The sequence below is a fragment of the Bemisia tabaci genome, chromosome 1, assembly GCF_918797505.1.
Source record: "Bemisia tabaci chromosome 1, PGI_BMITA_v3".
NCBI classification, from domain to species: domain Eukaryota; kingdom Metazoa; phylum Arthropoda; class Insecta; order Hemiptera; family Aleyrodidae; genus Bemisia; species Bemisia tabaci.
The window spans coordinates 27080987-27094928 of record NC_092793.1 but is presented as its reverse complement, the minus strand read 5'-3'; the positions used below and the strand labels follow the sequence as shown (position 1 = coordinate 27094928).

At 38.6% G+C, this 13942-nt stretch overlaps 3 protein-coding genes across 6 annotated transcripts in view; 2 read left to right on the top strand and 1 right to left on the bottom strand.

Moving 5' to 3' along the window:
* uif (sushi, von Willebrand factor type A, EGF and pentraxin domain-containing protein uif) overlaps positions 1-13942 on the bottom strand; it is a 186849-nt gene that overhangs the window by 47757 nt on the left and 125150 nt on the right. The gene's annotated exons all lie outside the window — the stretch shown is intronic.
* On the top strand, positions 2336-8957 carry LOC109041264 (salivary endonuclease). Its single transcript, XM_019057540.2, has 6 exons — positions 2336-2679; positions 3251-3633; positions 4180-4365; positions 5095-5325; positions 5703-7743; positions 8820-8957. The coding sequence occupies exons 1-5, from the start codon at positions 2607-2609 to the stop codon at positions 6093-6095; spliced, it is 1266 nt and encodes a 421-aa protein (XP_018913085.2). The 5' UTR covers positions 2336-2606; the 3' UTR covers positions 6096-7743; positions 8820-8957.
* Positions 8840-13707, top strand: LOC109041265 (salivary endonuclease). The gene is made up of 5 exons (XM_019057541.2): positions 8840-9049; positions 10017-10387; positions 11179-11364; positions 11903-12133; positions 12805-13707. The coding sequence occupies exons 1-5, from the start codon at positions 8986-8988 to the stop codon at positions 13168-13170; spliced, it is 1218 nt and encodes a 405-aa protein (XP_018913086.2). The 5' UTR covers positions 8840-8985; the 3' UTR covers positions 13171-13707.

Sequence of the window (13942 nt, the reverse complement as noted above, 5' to 3'; positions counted from 1 at the left end):
ATTTCGGACCCCGATTGACTTCTTTAATTTTCCTTTGATTCGCTCTCTAGCATTTTTCGCTTAGCCTATATCCTTCTCCCTCTCAGATCTGTGTACACGCTCATAATTTGCACAACTTTTTAAAGTACGAGATTTGACAACGGACGGTCTAACGGATCGCAAATTCTGAATACAAAGGTGCGAGGGCGGACTCAATGTGCGAAGAGCGATGACCACAGAATTGCGGGATTCACCTCCAACCTGAAGTCATCAGAACTTTCTGAAGCACGTCACTGCGGAGCATTCTTACCAATGCTCATTCTTAATCTTAGTGCCTTTTTGGGGGATTCAAATCCTCATCAATATAATTATTATTTGAACAGTAGTTACATTCATGCACGCGTTGAAGGTACAGCTGGAAAGTTGTTGAGTTGATTTTCACTCTCCCGCTCTTTACATTTGGCTTTGAGGGTTCAATCCTACATGCAAACACACTTTTAAAGTACATATCAGATGCTAACAGCTTTGTTGAGTTTTGTTTGTCCATTACTTTATTTCAACTTGATAGGTAAGATGCTATGGAAAGGAATACATGCGCATGAGCGAACGGACCCGATCATTTTGACGGATCGATTCCAAAAGAAACTTGCTTTTTTAACACTCCTTGTAAAATTTGCCTCTGGATTGACTTTTAGGGTCAACGGTGGACTAATTAGTGACAATATTAACAAAAATATGTACGTGTCAATTTTGGTATAAAACCTCTAAAAGAATAACTCAAACTCTAAATTTTCTCTGGTCGGAACAACGTACGCGTGGGCGAAAAAGGGCCAGAGTATGCCACACCAATTGTTTCTTAGTCCAAACATCCTTCTCTTCTTCGCGATTTAGGCCACACGATTACTCCTCACATAAGAACTTTCTTTTTAAGTTGGCAGTGCACACAAGTCCGCGTTTGGCAGTTATCAAGATTTTTCGCGGCCAAATACTGCTCCTTTCTACTCGGATGTTGGATCTCAAATTTTTGTTTCTTTATTGAACCGACACGGTGATGTGAGGACACAGGACACACTGATGTGAGGAACCACTATTTCTGGCTCATTTATAAACAACGTATATGCCATTGGTTTCCCTGTGCAGAAAGATGCTTTTATAGAAGAGCCAAAGAAAATGGCTCCTCATTGCGAAATGTAATCCGTGATATGACAGCCGCGAGCTGTATGAAATCCGGTAATATGCGCACTCTATGATATTAGCGAGACGTCCTCCTTTCCTTCTATCTTTTATAGGATGCTAGTGACGAGCAGTCGCGAAAACTGTTGCTCGCGTGTATCATGACACTTGAATTGGATGTATTTCTGTCAAACAGAACTATGTGAATTATGACGTGAGCCCTGATATGCATATATTCTTCTCGGTCCCAGGGCTCACGTCTCAACGCACATTGCACATAGTTCCGTTTGGCAAAAATACGTCCAATTTTGATGATGGTACGGCGCACAGTTAAACGAGTCAACAGGAGAGGATGAGCATAAATCATGATCTAGAATCTTTAACACTTAGAGGCCTCAACCTAGTCAAATTGACCCGAGACTAGCTGAAAACACGAGCCCCGCAGGTTATATGGGGCCAATGCGTACGAGCTTTAGATATGAGTCTACAAATATACTCTAAAAAAGAATCGAAAATCAGATTGAGAAAAAAGAAACTCAACCGAACACCTCGTTGTTAACACAAGCGAAGATAGGATATAGAGACGTACTCGGGCCTCGCTACTTAACTTTTCTCCCGAATCAGAATGACACTTCATTGGCAGCGTAGTAGCGGAGCGAGCATTACGAGTTCACGCCTCGCGCCATCGCGCCTTCAATTTTGCAGATGCAACACGGACATCCATCACGTACGAATAGTTGTATCTCTGCGCCGTCATCAGCGCGCACCCTTTCTTTTGCTCTATTTTCGTATTTTGCAGTGTTTTAAGTCGCGTTGTTTGACACACTCGGATGGTTGGGTTTTGTGAGAGCCAATTCAAACTTAACTATCAATATTTCAGTGTGCAGTTTACTGCACAATGCACATTGAATCCTCGATAAGATGTCCAAGGAGGCAAGATATTCACATTAATTAATGGAAACCTTGTTTTATGATTTTTTTGCAACACCAAATCTAATTTCTGAATGTTCAGCTTTAACCCTGCGGCACCTATCTGCTTTCCCAGTTGACATTAAAGCGGAAACGACATTTTGGAGAACGCTCTACCAGGACGACTTCAATCCTAAATTATAGTCTACGTGTGAATTTTATCACAATTTCATGGCTTAATTGCAACTGCAATGCCGCCCTTATTCGTCAAAGCACGACCTATCCCAAACAATTTCCTCCGTCCTTGCTTCGTCGACGAATATGAACACAAAATGGAGGCAGTCGTGTGACCCATCCCGAACAAATCAAGAGCACGATACACGGAATTTTGCAATTCCGTCATTGCGAAATACGCAGAGGTAGGGTATAACCAATCAAATATACTGACAAGTCGAGCGTCATGGCCATTGATTTGGTCGCGTGTGGCATCTGTGCAATCAAAGTTCTTTGGCCTCTTATATGTGCGACAGTACGTTTTCATCAGGATGGCAATTACCTTTTCATTAGCGTTCCTCGTCCTATTAAAGTTGTTAAGTCCACAACGTTATGTTAAAACTGGTGAGTTTAAGCTTGAATGTGACGTTTGATCAATTAATTAATTCATGATAACTCTGAGCTCCACAACAAATAACAACAAATTACTTTTTTAAACTATTTTTTTCGAATCAGATAAGATAACTATCAGATACACGTTTACCGCACCTTTTTCTTGTCATTTAGGAGCACCTCAGATATTATTGTTTTTTATGAATTACTCAAAACCTACACTCACACCCAAAACTAAATTTTCTAATGACCTTTATGTTAAAAGCTATACCTGAAAACAGAATTTACGTTTAAATACTGAAAAAAAGTGCTAGGTTCAAGCATGACCATTCTTGAATTTGCAGCCAAGAGTTTATTTTTATCTTGATCCAAGCTGAATTTTTCTAGGCACAAGGCAAAAATCTCTGGGTCTAGCAAAAAGAGGCTTTAATTAAGCAGCACCATTCTTGATTCACGAAAAACGAATTGTTGGTGGCAAATTCAAGATTGTATATTCAGTGAATAACTCTTTCATCGGCTTAGTTATCGTTCAACTTCATGTTTTACGAATCGGTTTACATGTGTGGTTGATGTTTCCTTGCAGCTTGTAAAATATCTTTGCGGGACGATTTACCGGTGAAAGAACCTCTGTATCTGAAGCGATTTAATGGAAGCCTGGAATTTGTGCTCCCTTTGGAGGACAAAACCATCCCGCAAAAAGACAGAGGAGTACTTGAACTTGCTAAAAATGAAGAGCTGATTTTAGCATGCCCTGGAAAAAACAACGAACTGATGAGCCCTCCCTATGATGTTGTCGAATCGCACTGTGTTGACGGGAAACGGCTTGATGTTGAAGTTGGCGGTGTGGGAAATAAAACACTACGAATTGAACAGCTGGAGTGCGCCAACAGTGTGCGGGCAGTCTTGCGACCAAATTTTTCACAGACTTGCGCGAAAACTGGGACCGAAATGGAAATTGGATTTGAGGTATAACTTGAGCATTTGTTTTGAAAGTTTGCATGAATCAAATGCAAAAAAAAAGCTTTTGTGTCATTCTTGCAGCATTGATACCTACAATGTCGTGGTCGTTCATTGATGACATGACGCAATTTGCATGTCAACATCAAGGATCCAGGAAAAACCAACATTTAATAGAAAATAAGATTAAAAAGTTTTGAAATTACTCTCTTTGCCTTAACTAGAAAGGATTTCCATGTTCAGGCAACTTGTAAAACTATCTACAACGTGACGATAAAACTAATAAAAAAATACAATTTCAATTCCGCCATAAAGTGTAAAAAATTAGTTTACTTGAGTGCCCATGCAAAAAAGTGAAGTTGCATTTAAATTTTGAAACTCAAACATGGCTGATTAAAACTTAATAGATTTTTTTCTTGTTTTATACTATTAATATCTCAACTTGCCTTTCTTTCACAAGAAGGTCTCTTTTCTCTTGAGCGGTCACAAATATTTTTCTGTGAGTATTGATAAAGGATCTGATTTAGACGAAATCGTTGAATTGTATTTTGGCAGGTTGAAACAGAGTACCTGCCCTTGATAAATGTCTGCCACGACGTAGATGCTGCAGATACGATTTACGTCGAACACGATATTGTCTCTACCATTCGCGGGGCGAAAATGCTCCAAAATAGACCATCTTTTCAAGAGGGACCATATCCACTTTACGACGGAGTGAATACTCGGAAAGTTTATACTCAGGTACACCGCATAACGTATAACCTTTTCACTTATGCATTTACTTGATTTTCTCGTAAGCTCGTGTTGAAATGATTGTAGGAGCCCCTTCAAACTTCTTCGGAGAGTGATGTTCATTTAAGCCACTCGCATTGCCTAATCTGGGCATTGAAGGCGAACTGATCAGAGTCGGCGCAGACCATTGTGAGTAAAGGAATAGAGGTTTGCTAATCCTATGATCAACATGGATATACTGATAAAATGGCTGCAAGCAACTTTTACTGTTCCAAGTCGCTCAAATTGCCTACCTGGGCTATTGAAGGCAAACTGAAAAAATAAATAATGAGCGCTAAACACTTAAGACAGAGATTGGAGGAATCTGCCTAAATCTAATGCTTACATTAAAATCACTGGAAGTAAATCATAAATTTTTTGTATTAACATAATATTTTCCGTGGAGTAATTTTTTTCCTTTATCAGAGCAGCAATTCAACATTAAAAGTCGGATTTTATTTTTATTTAAAATTTCTAACACAGGAGGAGTGTACTGATAGGATTGAATATAATATGGACCGTTGAAAAATTGTCTTCACCTTGAATCAAGAAAATTTACACGTGGCTCCGCTGTATTATGAAAAATAGAGCATTCCCTCGGAAAATACACTAAAAGTTTAAAACTTAATCGATATCTCAGTTAGAATATCATATGCATACTGTTACCATTCGTGACAACTTTGCGATTAAACCTTACAGGAGTACCAAAGACAGCTTTTTGATGATCTTTTGGGCAAAGGAGAGGGGAAACACGTTATTAGAGGACTATATTACCTTGCAAAAGGTCATCTTGCACCGCATGCAGATTTCCTCTATGGCACATGGAAATGGGCGACTTACTTCTACGTTAACGCAGCACCTCAATGGCAGATTATCAATGGAGGCAATTGGAAAGGTCTTGAAGACTATCTCAAAAGACTAGCAGCTGAGGTGCCGTATATTTTCTTGTTACAAAATTTGCATATTTGCTAGAATTTCAATGCGATTTAAGGTATATTAGAATACGATAAAAAAGCACGCCATGAAAAAAGATGGTCATCAAGTGGAATAAAAAAGAGCCTTTGAGAGGTGATCTACTTTTGCGGGCTTCGGTAAAAGTTAATATTCTTTCTTTACGAAAAATTGACTTTTAAATACTGTTCCTTTATTTGTTAACTTCATCACTAGCAAATTAAATTAGCTTGCATTTTTTGGTGGTATGGTTTTTATCTCACATGAGATAAAAAGGCTCTGCGCTATCTGCGAGTTAAGGATCAAGTCCGATTTTGTGTTTTTGATCGAACCTTTTAACATATTTTTTTTTCAAGACCGGCGAGGACTTGCACATCATTACGGGCAGTTGGGGAGTTCTGAAGCTGAGATCACGCATAACAGGCACGTATGTCGATGTCTACTTGCAACCTGAGGAAGGCCACCGTAAGATTCGCGTACCCGCAGGATTTTTCAAAATAATACAAAGCAAAGTAAGCCATAAGGCAATTGTAGCAATCTGCTCCAACAATCCATTTGAGAAGGTGCCGCTTTTTTCGCTTTGTAAAAATATCGCCAAAGAAAATCATTGGCCGACCGCAGAAACCCGTTGGAAAAGTTACAAAAGGGGATTCATTTACTTTTGCAACGTGGAGCAATTCGTTGCAAGAGTTAAGGAATACCTCCCGAAAGTGAAATACTCGGGAATCTTGCAAGGCCTTGAAAAGTGAAAGTAAATTTTGGTATTTGTTTGTAGGAAATTTTTGCTCCGGAAAATAAACCTGAAGAAATAATTACATATTTTAATAAAATGTTATCCATATGTTCTAGTACTGATTTAGAATATATTCAATAACTTTTACAATTCAAAATAAGTCTTTGTGGTAATGAGCAAAGCAAGTTTCAAAGTTATTAACCTCGAGTGGACTTTGTATGCTTTTTCCTTTGTGCGAAATTGTCGACCGTTTAGTTATTCTTCAAGTTATATCCTCTTTTTTTCTCAGTATCCAATGTAATGAGAAGTCTCAGAACAAAGAAATACGCTTCTCCTGACGACAGGATCAGTTTTTGGGAGACAACCCTTTATTTTCTCATGCATGAAGAGGCCAATACCACAAATTAGAAGACAAAAAAAGTAGTCTGATCTGAATTCTGAGAAGTAAAAACATCCAAAATGTTCTCTGAGGTACCCAATACTTTCCTCCGATTCAGTGAAAATGATCAGGAGAAGTTCACTGCATAAGCAGCGAGAGTTTTGGAGGAAAAACCCCACTTTTTTGCAATATCGTACGACGAATAAGTAACATATGATAGATAAGGGCCTGTGTGAATTTGTAGATTACAATGGTCACGACAAGAGCCTGAAATTTAGGAACATTCGCAAAAACGTCTTAAGACTCAATCAAATTCCATAGCCAAATGAATGTCAGATCCTCCCGGACATGGACACGACCCATTTTCTTAACGCGTTTCCCGCCTAAGCACCTCAGTAACACTTGGATGACATCTGGCAAATTATTAAAAGGAAACGTTCAAGCTGTACAAGCCAACTTCCAGGCTATTTCAACATCAATCTTCCATTATTGTGCAGTGTTCCTTTTGTAGGGCTACGATAATTTAAGATGCTCTGAAACATGTCGTTTCCCACGACAAAATTTGCCCCCAATTCATTCGCTAAAATGATAGGCTCTCTTTATAGAAGGGCCCAATTTAGAAGCTCCTGGTTTGCCAAACGCTAATGCTATTGTATTTTCCGGGCAATTTAATCATCAATTATCATTCGATGGAAATTATATTGTTGGATGGAGATACAAGTATCAATTGAACCCCAGACATGTTTTTCATCCTGCGCTGAAAGGTTGGGTCTCAAAGATTCTCTTTTCCCGTTTTCGTATTGTGACAGCCTATTGTTGAGACTGTTAATTGTTTCACTTTACCCCCGTATGAATTCCTTGCTGATGGGGAATTCTGACGTTACACACTACCGGGTGTATTTCCAACAAATAATTTGGAACTCCCCACTCCGTCTCTAGTCTCTACAGCATAACATGCAGGTAAAAGGAGCGAGGACAAATAGGGGGAGGAAGACACTAGCATGTATTGGCGCATCTTGATGTCAATACCAGAGAGTATTGACTCCTCCGCGCTTCTGGTCAGTAGGTACCTTTCTTTACCGCATCGAGGTGAAGTGGTGTGGTGCGGCTTAATGTTGTCTTGCGTTCGGGTGCAAAAATAGAAAATACCGTTACTTACAGCGGAAGGAACCCGCACGCAACTTCCGTAACTCCTTGCAGTCATCGCTAGTATGCCAAGCTCATCAACCAGGAGTCTCCTCCATGTCTCTATCGTTACTGCCGGTGAATACTGATTGACGTGCAGGTAAGTTTGATCTGAAGTCTATTATTTCTTCGACTCAGCATACTGAAGACCTACTTGCTGATTCTTTAATTTAACGGGATTTTAAGTACGGGACAAATGTTGTCTCTTTTTCGATTTCTAATATGTGGTCATTTGCTCTGAGATTCAAATCAATCAAAGCACAAGTGAGTGCAATTTTTAAAAAATTAGACGACGAGAATTAGATATTTCTGATGCCGATGTGCTTAATGTGATTTTTAAACGATTTTTCAAGGGATTTCTACTAGGGCGGCTCGGTTATCATAGTTTCCTCGAAGAAAAAACGTAATTAAATTTTATCATTGCAAAATTTCCTCTTTTAATCCGTAATTTTATTCGAAAACTGTGTGGGATTCTTCCTTGAAAATTCTCAGATTTTTCCAAGGATCACTGTTAAATCATCGAAATTTTTGTCAAAAATTGCGTTTTCATTTTCGAGTTAAATCTAAAGTAAGCGAGACAATTTTGCAACGTCGGAATGGAGATACGATCATCCCTCTGGGAAACGACGTCATGACGTGATGTGTGCGACAAAACCATTGGCTGCTCTGCCGTGCTAAGGAAGAGCGCCGTATGAACCTCCAGACGTTGCCGAATTTCCTTCGATAAAAACCGAATTTACTGGGAAAATTGTAAATATTTTTTCAAAATTTTCAGACGATTTTTACGCAATTAAATCTAAAATATCTGAAAATTTCCAGGGAAAATACGTTTAAATTGCGTCAAAATTCATGTTTTATCAAGGAAAATTTGGCAACTCCTGAATGTTCATACGGCGTTCTTCCTTAGCACGGCAGTGCTGAAGAGGCAAAGGCTCCAGCAACGTGGAAGCACGGGGTCGAGTGGACAACAAAGCCCAATGGGAGGAGAAATAAAATGAATAAATAAGAAGAAGAAAAAGTGGAATCGAAGAAGAACACTGCATTTAATTATGTGGGCTGGCGTGCGTCGTTATCTGGTCAGCTCCGGATGGAGAGGAAGAGGGAAATGGCAGGAAGCTTCAGCGGCGGCGCGCTTGGAATCTCATCTCAATGTCATTTCGCGCTCTTCTCTTCCAGGCTCGATCGCGTTCTGCAAGTGAAACGATTTTGTCCTATCTGTGAGGTCATTAGTGGGCTCCTCCGTGTTTGCGCCGGCGCCTCTCCGTGGACTCCGTGGACTCCGTGACCCAGGTCCAGGTGTTGGGAAAGATCCTCAGTCTATCGCTGCGCCTCAAGTGTCATCATGATCATCTCTCTCGCCCCGATCCTCGTTGTCGTCTTTAGCCTCCACGGCTACGTTGGCGCAGGTTAGTGCCTCTCCTCAAATAAGCGATAAAACGCAATTCTGCCGTGCTGAGGAAAAACGACGAATGAACGTTCGGGAGTTGCCAAATCACCGGTTAAAACATGTATTTTTGAAGAAAGCTTTGCTTGTTTTCCTCTGAAATTTTCAGACATTTCAGATTGAATTGCGAACGGAACTGTTTGAAAATTTGAAGAAAAATAATCATAGTTTTCTGAGTGAATTCGTTTTTTATCGACGGAGATATGGCAACGTCTGGAAGCTCATACGGCGTTCTTCCGCAGCACGGCGGAATTGAGCGCAGAGTACATTGAGTCGTAAAAGAAGTAGACTAATTCAGTAGCTGCGTCATTTCGGCGCCCTCCTGACATAAGGGCGTGACTGCACTTTGCGATGGGCCGTATAGTCTAAATAACTCAACGCTTTCCCGGGTTCATCTTAAAGTGTAGTTACACCTGTGGCGAGGCGTGCTTTGCGATATATCGATTGTTATGCCATTTAAACCTATGGTAAAGAATCGATTATTGAGGTGTTCGCTGCGAACACCCTGTTTATCGATCCTTTTCCATAGGTTTAAATGGCATAATAATCGATATATCGCAAAGCACGCTACGCCACTGAGTCACACCCTTATATCAGCAGAGCGACGACGATTCAAAGTATCCCACTGTTCACGGATTCCAGTTTAAACAGATACATTATCTCATTGCATTTACGCGAGGGTGTATAAATATACTCTAAGTGTAACTCGTGCACGAATCTCGTGTTTGACGAATTGCAGATTGATTCATGACTGATTAATGACAACTAGGAAGTACCAGGAAGGTATTGGTAAAGAAATGATTTTACTTTTCAAAATTCCTTTTTTTATTTCGATTTTATTTTTTTAAATTTTCCTATTATAACATCTCTCCATGTTTCCTTGCTCAAGGGTTCTTATTATCCATCATGATTTTCTTTCGTTTTTCCAGTTTGTAAAGTCTCGTTGAACAATAACTTGCCAACAAAGGAGCCTCTTTACTTGACTCATAAGGGCTCTAAGCTGGATTTTGTATATCCTAAGAGCGCAAAAGGAGCGTCTAAAAGGGACAAAGGCTCATTCGAGCTATCAGAAAACGAGGAGCTGGTATTTGCATGCCCGGGAAAAGCCAACAAATTGGCACGAACAACCGAGAATGCTGCAGATTCACACTGTGTTAGTGGAACGAGGTTTTCTTTAGGAGCAAAGAAGACTTCTAACATCGAGCAGATCGAGTGCACGAGTAGTGTAAAAGCAACTCTTGAACTAGATTCAGGTAAAAAATGCGCCAAAACTGGGACACAGATGAAAATTGGATTTGAGGTAATTATTACTGTTGTTTAAACTTTTGCTGGTATCTGGATAGAAGGGAGCCACAAGTTGATTTAGATTTGCAATTTTAAATTATTAGTAAAATGAACATCAGCGAAAACAGTCGATGACTCCTGGTAGTATAGCTTATCAATAATTATTTATCTATGAGCACAGATACACTCTTATGTAATGGATATGAGCAAAGCTTTGGCGAAAGATAGCCAAGTTAACTGCAGAGCAACAGCAAACAAAGTGTTCAGCACTACATCAGAAATAACCGATAACGTCTAAAAATATGTACAAGTGTAGGATTTGATAAATTGTAAAATAAATCACAATTTTAAAATAATTCGCGTAAAATAATAAAATATCTACTGTAATCGATTTTCTTTCATGCTCTGCAATCGTCAGGCAAATAATTAATTACTCCACAGTAGGTATAACGAAGTATAGCTTGAAATGCATCGTCAAAAATATTTAATATTGAGTTAACGGCTGTTTATCTCGATTAATGTATGTTTATAATTGTATTCATACATTATGTACGTTCATTGCTTTCCGGCGCTCCATACGGTAACCTCAAACCTGTGGAAATCTTGCATTGTAAGAGTTATGGTTAGATACATGCCCAGCGACATTAGGTCTCTCTTTTTGTTCTTACATACCGCGTGTCTTTAATTCAGGCACAGAGGCATTTTTTAAATTTTAATTCTGCAACTAAGTATGGTTATTTTTTTTGTATAAATCTTTCGAAAGATTTGCGAGCGTACTCAGATTTGATGTTTTCATTCTGCCTGAAGGTTGAACGTCAGCTTTTACCTCTGATGTGGGTGTGTCATGATATCAAAGCAGCGGACACGATTTTTGTCGAGCACGATATTCCAGCCACTATCGGTGGAGCACGTATTTTTAAAGCTCGGCCAGACTTTGAGGACGGACCTTCTCATCTTTACGAGGGGATTAACGTAAAAAATGTTTATACCCAGGTTAGTATCCATTTACAAATTATTTTTAATTGTAAATATTGCTTAATATTTTTTTTGCGTGAATTTTATTTTTTTTGCCAAAACTTTTCTGTGATTATTGTTTCGGCGCAGTTAATCTACGAATGAATTGAATCTACGCAGACCAGTATTTAGCCTGTAAAGAACTACTCTTCCCAGGAGACCTCAAATAATTTACATCATGATTGGACATTTAGTTAAGCTTTTTGTAAAGTAGGTATTAAAAACCGGTTAATTTGTCGCCTTCCTGACATAAGGAAGTAACTACACTTGACGATAAACCCTGTCGTCTGTATAATTTAATGCTGTCCGGGGCTCATCTCAAAGTGTAATTATGCCCTTTTGTCAGCAGAATGACAAATTGTAACATGTACATAGTTCTTCTTGCAATAAAGAAATCGTAAGTAACCTCTTTTATCTCACATACTTCCAAATAGTGTCTATTTTGATTAAAAAAATGCTTCACAATAATTTACATTCTATTCACTTTGCCAAAATACAAAAAATTGGATTTTTGCAGAAATATCAACGAGGTTTATTCAATCAGCTCCTTGGAAAGGGTCAAGGAGAGAAATTTATAAAAGGAACATATTATCTGGCGAGGGGTCATCTTGCCCCTGACGGAGATTTTCTTTACGGATCCTGGCAATGGTCAACATATTTCTACGTGAACACAGCTCCACAGTGGCAAATCATCAATGCGGGCCATTGGCTGGCACTGGAACGATACCTGAGGAAGTTTGCAGAGCAGGTAATTCGCTATATTTGAATAATTATAATCCGGAGGATGTACCTCATATGCTATTTTATTCTTGTAAAACATCGACATCCGAAAGGGTGCATATCAAACTTATGAAGGTAACGATACACTCACCCAAAATTAGGATACGGTATTTGAATCAACTTGATTTTAAGGTTTACCTGAAACAGAGATAAAAGTGCAAAGTTAGCATACGAGTGGAATTGAAAATAAGAAGATGTCGCGTTTGTACATTGGACACTGTGGTTGAGAATGTGGAAAAGCTAAATGAGAAGTTGAGATTGAAAGGGCCGAAAAGTTTGCGTTAAAATTTTGAATGAAAAGTAAAAGTTTTACAAAACATTAGTATCACTACTCCTGAAGGGCTGAAAAGGCGTTTTCACGATAGATTTACTTTATATTAACAACAGCAAGGAGAAATTAGTTTCAAAGTTTGAAGTCCAGAAATGTCAATAAAAAATAAAACTAAAAAGATAAACGATTAATTAATTCAGCATAAAAAAAATAAATAAATAAAAGAAACTCATTGGAATGAGTGAAATTTATCAAATTTATGACCCACCATCCCCGAAGTGACAGAATTAAATGAATCTCTCATGAACACCCGTCTCTTTACTTTTTCTGATAAAAAACATATCTGTTTCTTTTCTGAACGTTCACAGACTGGAGAGGACCTACACATCATGACTGGAATAGTGGGTGTGCTTTCTTTTGAATCTGATTCAGGGGAAAATGTGGAGATTTATTTACAGCCAGATGAGCAGAAGATCCGAGTGCCTGCCGCGTTTTTCAAAGTCATACGAAGCGAAGTTAGCGACCGGGCGATCGTTGCAGTTTGCTCGAACAACCCCTTCGAAAAAGTTCCAACTTTGTGTCAGGACATAGCAGCGGAGCACCGATGGCCGACCTCATGGCATGATCATGCCAAGGGTCATATCTACTTTTGCGAGGTGAACGATTTCCTCTCAAATGCGAGTGGTTTGCCCATCAGGCGTAACTCCGGCATTTTGAGAGGAATCGGTAAATAATGGCGTGGGTAAACCGGAAAATGGATTCATATCCTTCCTTGTGAAATCGCTTTTGCGAGCGGAAAAGTCAAGGCCAAGTTTTGATACTAAAACCGCATGTAAATTTTTTCTCAATTGACTCGTTGAAAAAATAAATACCAATTTTACAACCACGAATTTTCAGTTTGTATTGCACGGAGTTAAACGAAAAAAAGAAGACATAGAGTATACTGATTAAAAATAACTTTTTTAAATACAATTTTTTATATGACAATATGCTACATGAAATGTATTCCCCGTGGAGATACTTCATGTTCATGCACAATTTTCTTTATCATAGTAAACTATTCTATATGAAAGACGTTAAAATAAAGAGCCTATATAACTAACTGAGTATGTAGAAATCAACCTCGGAATAGAATCTGACAGATAAACTGTCCATTGAGGATAGCACATTCAAGGCCAACGATTTTGACACTTTCCCCATTAGACATCATAAAAATCTGTAAAAAATTACTGTAATATTTTTGTAAATAAATGTGTTTTATGTAAATTTATTAAATTCTTAATTTCATTCTTTAAAAAATGCATCTACCGTATTAAAACGGAAAATCATTTTTTTCCAAACTGGAGAGAACAGGTTTAAAGTTTAAAAATCACGCAAGGTTAAACATTAGGGCCTAAAAAAAAGTTCCGACCGGCATTTTGAGACGATAAAAATTGACAAAAAGTTAAGTTTCGATATTTCATGTTTTACGTTTACTCACAGGAGACTGGATCTATAAAAAATGAG